Below are 12,291 nucleotides of genomic sequence, written 5' to 3' on the forward strand. Positions count from 1 at the left end.
TTGAAACTTTATGGGTGCCAATAGAAATACTACCACAATCCATTTATTTATGAATCCAAAATCTATTACTTAATAATACTCATTTAGTGAATCTTTTAACACTTACACAATTTATGATTTTTGAGCTAAAACTAATGAGTTTGGATGAACCCTAACTGTGCCAGCAGCAACAACAGTAAGCTTTCACCTTGTTGCATGCACCAAAATCATAAAGCTGTTCGTATATCAAAAAATTAACGCAATTATGCCTTTATAATGTAGAAACCAGGAAGATATCGAGAAATTTAGGTTATTATGTTTATAGATTTACCATGTACGTATAACTACATGTCTACGTCAACAACTCACCATACATAATATTGTGATAACACTTAAAAAAGTAACTCGTTTCTGATGCAACCTAATACCCAATGTCCCTTGCCATGTGGCGAATCATCGGTTTCTTTTAGCTAGAACAGAACTTTTTTTTCCCCCTAAGTGGTGTCACATTTGATACAATAATTATTAGTCATTGAGTGACTATTTACTTGTATTTTCCCAAATTGAATTTAACATTTTTTGACTTTTTTTACAATGATATTTAGTGATGTACATAAACATCATTGAATTACTCTTTCGCTTCAAGAATTAATTTATGATTTCAGTGCACTCCCTCCGATCCAAAATAATTGATGATTTAGTCTCTAAAAGCTGGTCCAAAATAATTGAGGTTTTTAATCTATCAAGAAGATATTTCATTCTTTTTTCAAATTAACCCTTGACACATTCTTAATTCAATGAATAAATTTAATGCTTGTTATTGTTTCAGAGCCCCTCATAATTAAAAATATTTTAGTCAATACAACTCTTAATTTTTAGGAGTAAGTAAATTTTTAATCTGGGTGCCCAAGTCTAAAATCTCAATTATTTTGGACCGTAGGGAGTAATAAATTAAAAGTTAAGTGACCAAATTAATCCCATATCGATATCTCTCAAAGTGGGCAATTAAGCACTTCCAAGAAACTTAATGAACACATATATTTAGGAAAAATATTAAGTACGTATTTTGTATGTCCAATCAGCAAAAAGCTTTATTCTGTTGTAGACTGGTGATGGAGAAACAACGAATCCATCTATTTGCGCCTTTCGGCATATGATATATTCATCTTGTATTGTTAACGTATAATCTTTTTTCATGACTCGGTATTATATTCTTGAGAATTTCTTTAATTTTCCTGCGTGCTTATCCCTTTGAATGTATTGTATTGAGAATTAGTCCACATGTTCACTATACTCCTCAAATGAATCATTCGTTTTAGAATTTTGAAACGAAACGCGTGTTAGGAAAATGTTACAATATTGATACTGAATAAAAAGAAGAACAGTAACAACTTTATGGAATCAAACACAATGTCTCTGAATGAGTTAGGTTTTTGGTCAGAGTATTGCAAGGGAATGTTGTTTTAACTGTTTGAGAATATAAACGTCAACTTTCTGGTTGCATCGGATGCTAATTTTTCGTGTGAATTGGTATTTCTTTGCTATTTTAGCTAGTCAAAGAATCATATTAGTGTTTCATGAAGAATTAATATTTTTCAGAATCCGAATTTCGCTGCCTGAGGGATTGTTAAATTAAGAGAAAATAATCTTTCTTAATGATCTTGTTTCGTCTTTTGGTTGTAGAAAAGTAATATTGCCAGCCAGCCACTAAGAAAATGAATCTATGGCGGAGATCTTAGGAGCCGTTTGGACATGATATGAAATCAGTGATCTGAAATTGAAGTTTTGTTTGGACAGACAATTTGAATTTCTTTAGTTGTATTTTTTTTTTCTTGTAGAGATAAAAACCATCAAATTTTCCCAATTCTTATACAATCTTATAGAATGAGCAAATCACAGTTCATAACAAAATTAATGCGTTCTAAAGAATACAACATCAATTGATCAAACTTTAGTTTAGTAAAAAGGAAAATTAAACATGAGTTGTAGTGTAACTACTCTTTAATATAATCCTCTCATATGGTTGATAAGAGTAAATTTGTTATAAATATAGAGAAAAGACATCATTTAACCCCTGAACTTGGCATGAAAACTCAGTTTGGAAACTAAACTTAACTTCTATTTATTTACCCCCCTTAACAACTCACGATTTAATTATCTTCCCCCTCTAGTGGCCCAGACCTGGGCGCGTGTTTGACAGCGCCTCACCTGCGCGTTAATTAATTTTTGTTAACTTTTTTTTTTTTTTTAATACAAATCGACTGGGGAACGATTATAATACCGTTCCCCCTTTTAATCCCAACCCGACCCACCACCCTTTAGAACCCTAAGTTCAACTTCATCTTCATCACCTTCAATCAGCCCCATTTTTTTTTCCCCCATTCATGAAATTCCTCTTGCTCACACCATTGCTCCTTCATATATGTATTCTTCCTCCACGAAATTTCTCCTCCAAATTTCTGTCCATAATCGCTCTGTGTTTTAATTCGAAAATTTTGTGGGTTCATAAATGTCTCAAGGTAGCTATTCATCTCACGTAAAATGTAATTGTGACACCATTGCAAAACACCCCACTTCATCGACTCCTAGTAATCCCGGACGGAAATTCTACAAATGTCCGAGGCCTAAGGGCAATTCTTGTGGATTTTGGGAATGGGAAGATGAATTGTTTCCGAGATGCAGTGGAATAATGTTCAAAGTTTGACGTCGTCGTTAGATGCGGTCAAGATCGAAAGGGAAAAATTGCAAGAAGAATTAATTGCCATTGAGGCTAGACATCTAATTGAAGTTAACAAAATGAAGGACGAATTAATTGGCTTGAAGAGTAAACAGCAATTTGACTTGAAAAAAGTTCTAAACTTGAGGAGAAACTTGCAAATACAAGGATGTTGCTTTTGATTTCGTGGGGAATATTTATTGGCTTTTTGGCGGCTTCGTTAATCAACCGAATTTATGTTGTTGTATGTTGTAATCGCGTAGTAGGTAATGTAAGAACTTTATGGTCTTGTTGTAATGTAAATGTCATGGAAGAACTTTATGCTCTTGTTGAAGAATTTTGTTGTTATGGAAAATATTACCTTGAAAATGATAGCATAAGTCGAGAAATTTTATAAATTACTTTAAATAGAGAATGCGGAGACCTAATCTATCATTACTATCTCCGGATCCTCCTTTACATGAACAAAAAACAAGATGCGGTTCTCATCTAAACATGCCTTAAAACACAACACATCTCCTATCCCTAATCCGGGAAAGATCAATGAAGGCTTTCCAACCTTGAGCGAGGCGCGTGTATACGCCAACCTTGTATTTCATATTATACTCATGATCGTCGTAATGAACAACAGCGTCCTTGTCGGTGTTTGGAAGAAATTCCAGTATGTCAGTTGGAAGGATCTGTTAAAAAAAAAAAACATGTTATTACCAAAAGAGGTAAAAGAACAATTGAAAATATATAATACGACAAGACTTACGAAATCGTCTTTTCGACGTACGATTTCGTCAATTCTTTGTCAAAACATGCGGCCATTTCCATTTCATCTATCTTAGATGAAGGTCGCCTCTTTAATGTCACTATATGTGTTAAGAGTTATTTGAGTTGAGTGAAAGTGAAATGGAAAGAAAGCCTATTTATAGTTGAGTTGAGTTATAGTGTTAGTGTGATCAAGTACTTAATGATGTCTCGGATTCATTGGTTTTGACCATCACTCCCAAGTACCAACTACCATCATTTACTAACTCGGATTCAATGTGTTTGATCGCCCAAATCAGATAATGCATTTACTTGCATCCATTCAATGCGTTTTGATCGCTCAAATGTGTACACCGCTCAACGTACACTATTGAAATGTGTAAACATTGCTCAAATTACTTCGCATTTAGTGTTATACACAAAATTGCAAATGTACCGGGCGCTTCTCTATGCATTTAATGTCATGCACAACACCAGGAAACCAGAAATGCCACAAAACCAGGAAATATACAAAGAAAATTGCAATCACAAATGTCGCTTAATATTGCAAGAAACGAATGTCAATATTATGGCAAAATTCCAATACAAATGCTTAATATTCCAACAATAGAATGTCACTACGTGGCAAAATTGCGAGCCACGAAATTTCTTCAAAATTGATAAAGCCTAAGTGCATATTTGTTTGACAAATGTACATCATCTACCATAATTGTTTCACAAAAACAACATTAAAATCGTTAATACCGCCGCATAACATTCGATACCAAAGACATAAAATCTGCAGTCACAGCTTCCATTTCATTTCTGGTACCGATGAACTCGTTTGACTTAAAGAGTTCAACTCGGCAGCCTTTTGGCCCTTGTTCTCATTCTCTTTTGTCCACTCATTTGTTGAAGACCTTGTTGTGTCATAGCTGGACTATTTTCCATTTTAGTCCTCCCGGTCTTGGTTTGTGTTGTCCAAGACTACCAAAGTGACTACCGCCGAATTCATAGGCATGGTTGGAGTCCGATTTGCCATTCAGTCGCATTAACAAAATAGATATCCATTAGGCTAAATAGATCTCCATTAGGCTAGATTGTTTACGTAAATGGTTAATGAGGTTGCAAACTTACATTGACAATTTTGAAACCACTTTGGGTCTGAAGTACTCCCATTCCCACAACTCTTGGCCTCTTAAAAGGTGCCCCTCTTCCAGTAACTGATGCACTTGCATCAGAAGCCTAAGTCACATTTAAGGTGTCAAACACTTAGAATTGTAAAATTGATTAAGTGGTAATTTAACAAGCTAAGTAATACCGTGATGTAGATGATCGTCCGTACCCCTTCCGTATTGAAATCAGCAGTACCATGGCCTAATTTATATTTAAGTAGTTAGAGTCAATGTAAGACCGTAATATTTAATCAAGTAGTAAATAACAAGGAGAGTTTTTACCTCGTTTGGTAGAACCTCTGGTCTTCCCCTTCCTCTACTTGGTCGGGAATTACTTGGTACCGTAGAAGAACCAACACTTGACCTTGTTGAACTAGTACTTGTCCCTCTCCCCTTGCCTTTCCTCCGCTCTCATGCGGATTGTGGATTCATAGGACAACCCTTCTTATTGTGACCCTTTGCATGGCACAAGCCGCAGTCATCTCAACACCTCTTTTTGACATGACGCTTCCCCGTCTTGTTTTCTCGTCTCGCTCCTTTCTTCTACACTTCCTGGTCTACCTCGGCTTTTTTAATCTCGGGTGGGAGGACAGAGGATTGGTTGTCTTTGGCCACATTGCCATATTAGTAACAGTGAATGAATGAGTTGTATGTTTTGAGGTAAGTGTCCTTAGTGTACCAATGTGCAACATAGTCAATAGGTTCCAATTTTTTCGAAATGAAGTGCGCCTATGGCATGACAATAGGGAATACCTTTCAAAGATCCAAGATCTACAAGTGCAAGTATATGTGCGTTCGTATTTACTATGAATTTATTACCCCACTGTCCTTGACCTCAAAGCCATATTCACCATTCCATTCAAGAGTACACTTCATTGACTTTGATGTGTTCTCTTGCAATACCTTCAAAGCCATTTGGCCGATGTTTGTTATCCAAGTCTCGTAAAACTCTCTTAGTTGTCCTACCCTTCTCATCATTTTGACTCTAATTTCCTCAAGCATTGTGATAATGGTCTTGTGCCTTGGCCCCAAAATCCAGAATTGAAACTCTCAGCCATGTTGTTGTCAACACTGTCACAACAACTGAGGTATTTAAAGTAGACCTTGGACCACCTATCTATGTTGTAATACAACAAATCTCCATTTATTCCATCACCTAACTTCTCCATATGATCCAAATTTTTTTGCAACTCCCGCTCATATGTGGACTTAGCACATCTCCGAAAGCGCTTTCTAATCTCTATGCCTTTCCATTTTTTGGAAAAATTGGCAAGCACATGTCTTGTACACATTCTTTGTTCCGCATTTGGCAACAGATCCTTAATGGCTATATCCAGACCCTACAATAACATGTAAAAAAATATTGGTGACAAGAGAGAAAGCAAAGATAAGTTAAAGAGAATGAAAAAAATTCGTAAATCAATAACCAAGAATACATTACCTTTTGCATATCCGAAAGAGTTGTCAAATCACTTCCCATCTCCAAGCTCAAGATCATGCCTTAGAATGTTGACAAACCATCTCCAAGTAAAAGTATTCTCAACTTCAACAACTCGCCAAGCCAGCTGGTAGCATCCGGTTGTTCCCATCCTTACAAACAAACACACAAGCAATTGCCCTTTACTAACACCTTTTAAAAAACACCCATTCAACCCAATTGCTCTCCTACAACAAATTTCGAATGCCTTCTTCATGGCATCAAAACATATATAAAAGGACTAAAACCTTTTGATTCCACCTTCAAAAGTTTCTTCACTCACCTTAACCACACACGTGCTACCCGGATTAGTCCTTAAAAGCTCATCCCTATAATCCAAAATTCTTTTGAACTCGCTACATTGTCACCCATGATTTGTTGCAAAACAATGCTTCGGCTTTCCACACAATCCTACCAATATACACCTCCAATTCCTTTCTTACCAAATTTTCAAGCTCAAAAATTCTAATGCCAGGTTCAGAAATAATTCTATCCTTGTACCTTTCTGAAATATAAAAAGAATTTACCAATTTGTTCTTTGTTGTGCCATTGCACTTGTGAACAGGATTATAATTCTTCAAAACAAAATCATTTGTTCTAGAATCGTAACTGGCAAACAATAACCATGGACAAAAGAGTTAGTGCACTTTACCCTCACCCTAGTGGTTCATTGACATATTTATCCAACTCTACATGTTCTTGAACCGCATACCTAGTAAGTGCTTTCCTAAACCGCTTAGCACTTTCAAATGCAAGACCTTCCCAAACTATTTCTTTACACTCAAGATAAAAAATAACCCTATTTCTAATTCTTTTTTGGTCTCCTTGACTTTTTTGTAGGCTTTTCAACCACACCTTCGTCATCGCCTTCATCATCGCCTCTATTTCAAAGCTAACTGTGTTCATCCGAGTCATAAAATGGCTCATCCCCACCCAATTTTCCTTCAAAAGTACTCTTACTCCTAGATAAATATTCATCATGTCCCATATCTACACCCTTTGGCCCTAAATCTATCCCTTCAGATCTCTTAGCCTTATCTTTCTTCTTTTTTGATTTTAGAGCCACCCTATCTTTCCTTAGATTCCTATCCTCCTCATGAACATCACTATCAAATTCTTCTTCTTCACCTTCCTCTACCACTACATTGTCGACTCCTCGCATTCACTCTCACTTTCTAAGTCGAATCATCATCATCATCACCGGAAGTAGTAGCAAACAAGTGTGTTCTGAAGGCCCCAAGGGTTCATCAAGACCAAAGCAGCCTCTTCAAACCCTAAGCCTTCACTACCCCCAAATGTTTGACTACCCTCACCTGCCCCTACCTTTTCATTTATATCTTCACATGTGGGGTTATCAAAAGCGAGAAAGATTCCCCACCCACGGGGGTAATAGGTGGAAGAAAGTGGGGACCACAATAGGTTCCTCAACAAGATGAGTCGAAAAAATTACAACAATATCTCCGTTTTTTAATTGAGGTGCAATACCAATAATGTCCCTATCACTTTTAACTTCTACTACAAATCGACATTTAGGTGGTCTAATATATACACAACAAGATGAAACATTATAACCGATTTCTTTAACATAGTAAACAAGCTCAAAATAAGAGAATTTATCAAGATCAACATCAAAATAATCTGTCACACTACCTCCAACATACTTAATACGAGGGTTTTTTTCTAAATTACCTCCGTGGTTAAACCTCAGAGTCACAAACACATCGTCCATTTTCTTCACAAAACCTAAAATTGAAAACAAATGAAAAATTACAAGATTCAGTTATCATTTACACCAAAAAAAAAAAAAAAAAAAAAAAAAGAAAACGAAGTTAAAGATAAATTTTTTGCAAAGTAAAATCGAAATCTAGAAACCCTAACGAGAACAACAAGAATCTTGTACCTTTGTGGCTAACTAATCTTCAATATCACTCAGAAACGACAAGATTTACGTATATTTTCGGATTTTAACTTTGCAATGATCGGTTTGTGGAGGTTTGGTTGTGTAGTGGAATGGGGAAAAGTGTCGATTGGAACCGTGGTTGGGTGTTTTGTTTGGGATGGGTCGATTTAATGGGGGTGGGTCGGGTTAATTGGGGTTGGGTCGGGTTTTATGTGGGAACGGTAAAAATAAGTTGGGGAATTAATAAATGACGTGGACCAATTAGCTCGCGCGTGTCTAACACTACCTGTACCCTCAACTCGGTCCGGGGCCACTGTAGGGGAAGATAATTAAATCGTAAGTTGTTAAGGGGGGTAAATAAATAGAAGTTAAGTTTAGTTTCCAAACTGAGTTTTCATGCCAAGTTCAGGGGTTAAATGATGTCTTTTCTCATAAATATACTATCATCTTACAGATCTTTTAATATTTGATATAAATAGTTGGTAAACATGGTTGGTGAATATATCTACCAACTTATGGATATTTTTTACAAAATATAAATTTATGGGTCAAGTTTTATATTTAAAAAATTTGAAATCATGGTTTGGAATCCCAAATCATGCCTTTTTGGATGATTTGGGATTTGAAATCATATATGAAGTTGAAGTTAAAATTTTGTGCAAATTACATAAACAAACACTGATTTAAAATCATGTCCAAAAGCCTACTTAAAAATTAGGCGGGGTGGTCAGTGTTTGAGCCGGCAATCAAAGTTTAGCCACTATTTCAAATGTAATTAGAAAGTGGCCATTTTTTAATGCAAAAATAACCCCGGCAAAAACACGAAAACCCCCAGCACTGTTTCGAAACTCTGACAAATAATGCTGGAATTCGAAAAGTTCATGGAATTTGAAACTCTAGGAACGATTCCTGGGATTTGAACATATAAATGTTCAAACTGATGTCATGGCACAAACTGATGTCATGGCTTCCTTTGCTATGTCGAGCAAGCAACGGTCTCCAGTCTTGAGTATTGGCGAAAGCGCTGAGCTTGAAAGAGTACTACAGCAGATGATATAGACATTAGAACAAGAAGAGGAGCAAGAAAAGGTGTTGTCCTTTTAGCTTCACCATTTCACCTATTGCCCTTCTTCTGACTGGCCCAACCTCCACGATTGCTACACTCGCTGGTGCACAGCTTCTCGTAAGCTCTTGCTTCACTGAATTTTCTGCGAAATACCTTTGGTTAGATCGATTCTAGATACTTGGAGACCCATATTTCTGGCAAGGAATGGGTCTCTAATGGGTATGTGGAGGAAAAGATTTTATCGCTGTGTTAATTCCTCTATCTGGTCCATCGGTTTCCGGGATGTAGGAATTGCTCTTAGGAGGAAACTGTCCTTGAAGGTCCAAATGAAAATGTCTCTCAGTTAGTTATGTCTTGTAATTATTCTTCCTCTTGTACAATTTATAAGTCGAAAGCACTCTTAAGTTGCATATGCACGTTTGATAGTGTTTATAAAGTTGCATATGAACGTTTGATAGTGTTTATACTTACAGCAAATGAGCAGACTAGTTTTCTTGAACTAGTTTTGCTCTAGTCATGTCCGCTATCAGGGTAAGTGTTGGATAATTGAATAGAAATGAAGTCTCTAGTTCGGTTCATTTATCATTTATCTAAGTATGAAGTTCCCTTTCAATTTTAACTTGTTATACAGAAACGAGACATGTATCCTCATCATTTATCGCTTTTATGTACCGTTAACACCAATAAAATCAGGCATTATTTGATATCAAAAAAGAAAAGTCAGGCATTGTGTGATTTAATAGGATTAGTGCTGCAATATCTTCTATAGGAGTTATGACAGATAATATGGTTGTATAATCAATGGACAAGGAAGAAAAACATTCATTTCTGGTTTATCTATCAGTTTCAAGTGTGAAGTGCCCTGCAAATTTATCTGATTATACAGAGCAAGACATATATCTTCACCATCTATCTCTTCAAATACATCGTCAACAATAAAATAGGATTCTGTGTTCCAAAAAAAAACCACGCTGCACATCTTCTATAGGAGCTTTTGACAGAATCTTGTGATATGGTTTGCATCGATATACATGGAAGAAGATAGATTCATGACATAAAGGACATGATAACATGTAGTTGTAGACGAGCTGTTCTGAGCAAATTTCCATCTGGAAGTTTATTCACTGTTATTGATAAAGTTTACATAACTAACATACACGATCAAGATTCACACCAGAACAATACTATATGAGTGAATCTACACTTCTACATGGTAAAAGGAACTGTTGAAATCTATTACAACAAGATAAAAGTGTTGAGATTTATTAGTACAACAAGATTATGCCAGGGAAGTTGTACTCAGGCTGGAGTTGGATACTTTAAGTTCCTATATAGCCACCATCTTTGAGTGAATATCAAACTGCTCAGACGAGGATAGTTGAGGCTCCTGGGAAAGACCAATAAAGTGCATTAGACAAGAACAACGATGATGCGATTTTGCACTAATTTTTTTTGACAATCTCAAAGAAGCATACCTGAGTTTCATTTGCACCATTGAGGCCCATTCCTTTCTGTGCTTCATGAATCTTATAGTGCATACTCATGAGTAAGCGTCCATAAGTCAATTTAGGCTCTTGCTCCAAAGTTTGGATGAAACTATAAGTCAGGGCACCCGTTGCAACACCTGTGAAAGCCTGCATAAATTCAAGGTGCGACATTTTGATGATTGAAGGTGTTAAAAGTGAACATATATATAATATTTTAAAATCCACGTGGCTCAGTACATAACAGAACACAATAGAAGAACAAGACCCATACAGGCAATATGAACCAATTATGATTACAGCTTAGTCGTGTTAGTACACTTCCATCGATTTGGTGTTTGTCATGAGTCTTTTTAATTTGTTTAGAGATTTTAAAGTCAGTATAGGAATAAGCATTTACAAATACTAACTGTTGTATCTCCAGAATTTTGATGGTCGTCACAGGCACTGATAGAGATTGCTGTTCCCCCTCTTGTACCTCTGTTGTAGTTGATCCGATGGTCTTCCCACATAAAGTTTCCTGCCCTGCTTGAAAACAGTTTGCCATACCACTTTTACTATAATTTGATATGAAGTTTCATTGCTTGATCAATAACCAAAAGGATTAGTTCATCAATAACCTGTTTATTCTGCACATAAAGGGCAAATCTAGGAAAGTCCCACTGAAGCATGTATCAATTATGCCATGAAGTGTGGCTCCACGCGGTAAAGGCCTAACAATAGTACTATTGATCTCATCATCTAGTATCCTTCCTTCTGTTTCATAATCAACAGGGCATAGTGATTCGTCATGCCCATCAATCTCATCCCCATCAAAGTCCCGTATTCGTGAGCCATGGCCAGAATAGTGGAACACTAGTGAATCTCCTGGCTGACAACCATGAACAAGCCAACGTAGGGCTGATCTGATATTGGCCTTGGTTGGATACTTGTATGGATCTTTCTCATCCTCTGCAAATTTTATGTATTACATGTTAGACTAAGGCTATTAAATGGTTTTGTGTAGGGATATGCAAAATCCTTAAAATACAAGACTAGAGGAATACTAAAATTAACATTTATTTTCTAGTGCTGAATCGTAGGTGATCAATCACACATACCTGTAAGGACAATCACTGATGCATTTGGGAATCCCAACTTCTCGACCAGAAAATATCTCATGCATAAAACGTCATTAATGCTTCCCTTCAGACTCTTGGGATGCCCACGGTAATTAATTCCGCACAGAACTGCTCGTTTTCGTCCATGTACTGATGGAGGTCGCATATTATTAATCTGCGGTGACATGTTGAATTGTTGAGGCTGAGAATTATAAGCATTTGGACTCATCCTTCCTGGCCTTGTAGGAAAAGCTGGAAATCCTTGGCTCATATTGTTATTGCCAGTGGGGAAATTAGCAAAGCCATTGTTTCTTGCAGGTTGGAGTTGTGTAACAGATTGGCACCTTGGACAGCTAATTGTTTGTGCTCCAAAGGGAGCTGCCATCTTCATGCCGCACCACTGGCATTTGCATCTCCTGCTGTCCATTATCTCTAGGGTGATCAAAGTGGAGTCCCTCTTGTTTTGATTACTTGAGATGATCAATCAAGATACATATGGGAGGCATATATATATGGCACAGGTGGATGCATGATTTAAATTTCATGGGTGCAAATTCGAAATTCTACCACAACTTTTTTATTTAATTATTTAGCGAATCTTTTAACTCATATACAAATTTGCAAGATTTGAGGTAAAAATACTGGGTCCGGGTGAACCC

The 12,291-nt window shown here is 36.6% G+C and overlaps 1 protein-coding gene across 1 annotated transcript; it reads right to left on the minus strand.

Annotated features, from left to right (window-relative positions):
* Nucleotides 1-10,139: 10,139 nt before the first annotated feature.
* Nucleotides 10,140-12,121, minus strand: LOC132064686 (metacaspase-3-like). The gene is made up of 5 exons (XM_059457771.1): nucleotides 11,633-12,121; nucleotides 11,153-11,483; nucleotides 10,943-11,057; nucleotides 10,524-10,682; nucleotides 10,140-10,435 (listed from the first exon to the last, which is right to left on the minus strand). Exons 1-5 carry the CDS (start codon nucleotides 12,057-12,059, stop codon nucleotides 10,376-10,378), a joined length of 1,092 nt encoding a protein of 363 aa, XP_059313754.1. The 5' UTR covers nucleotides 12,060-12,121; the 3' UTR covers nucleotides 10,140-10,375.
* Nucleotides 12,122-12,291: the final 170 nt, after the last annotated feature.

The sequence above is a fragment of the Lycium ferocissimum genome, chromosome 7 (assembly GCF_029784015.1).
Source record: "Lycium ferocissimum isolate CSIRO_LF1 chromosome 7, AGI_CSIRO_Lferr_CH_V1, whole genome shotgun sequence".
Taxonomy (NCBI): domain Eukaryota; kingdom Viridiplantae; phylum Streptophyta; class Magnoliopsida; order Solanales; family Solanaceae; genus Lycium; species Lycium ferocissimum.

Coding starts and splice junctions, on each gene's coding strand:
- LOC132064686 (XM_059457771.1), bottom strand. CDS start 12,059: ATGGACAGCAGGAGATGCAAATGCCAGTGGTGCGGCATGAAGATGGCA. Junction 11,484..11,632: donor ATCAGTGATTGTCCTTACAG/GTATGTGTGATT, acceptor TAAAATTTGCAG/AGGATGAGAAAGATCCATAC. Junction 11,058..11,152: donor TTTATGTGCAGAATAAACAG/GTTATTGATGAA, acceptor GTTTTCAAGCAG/GGCAGGAAACTTTATGTGGG.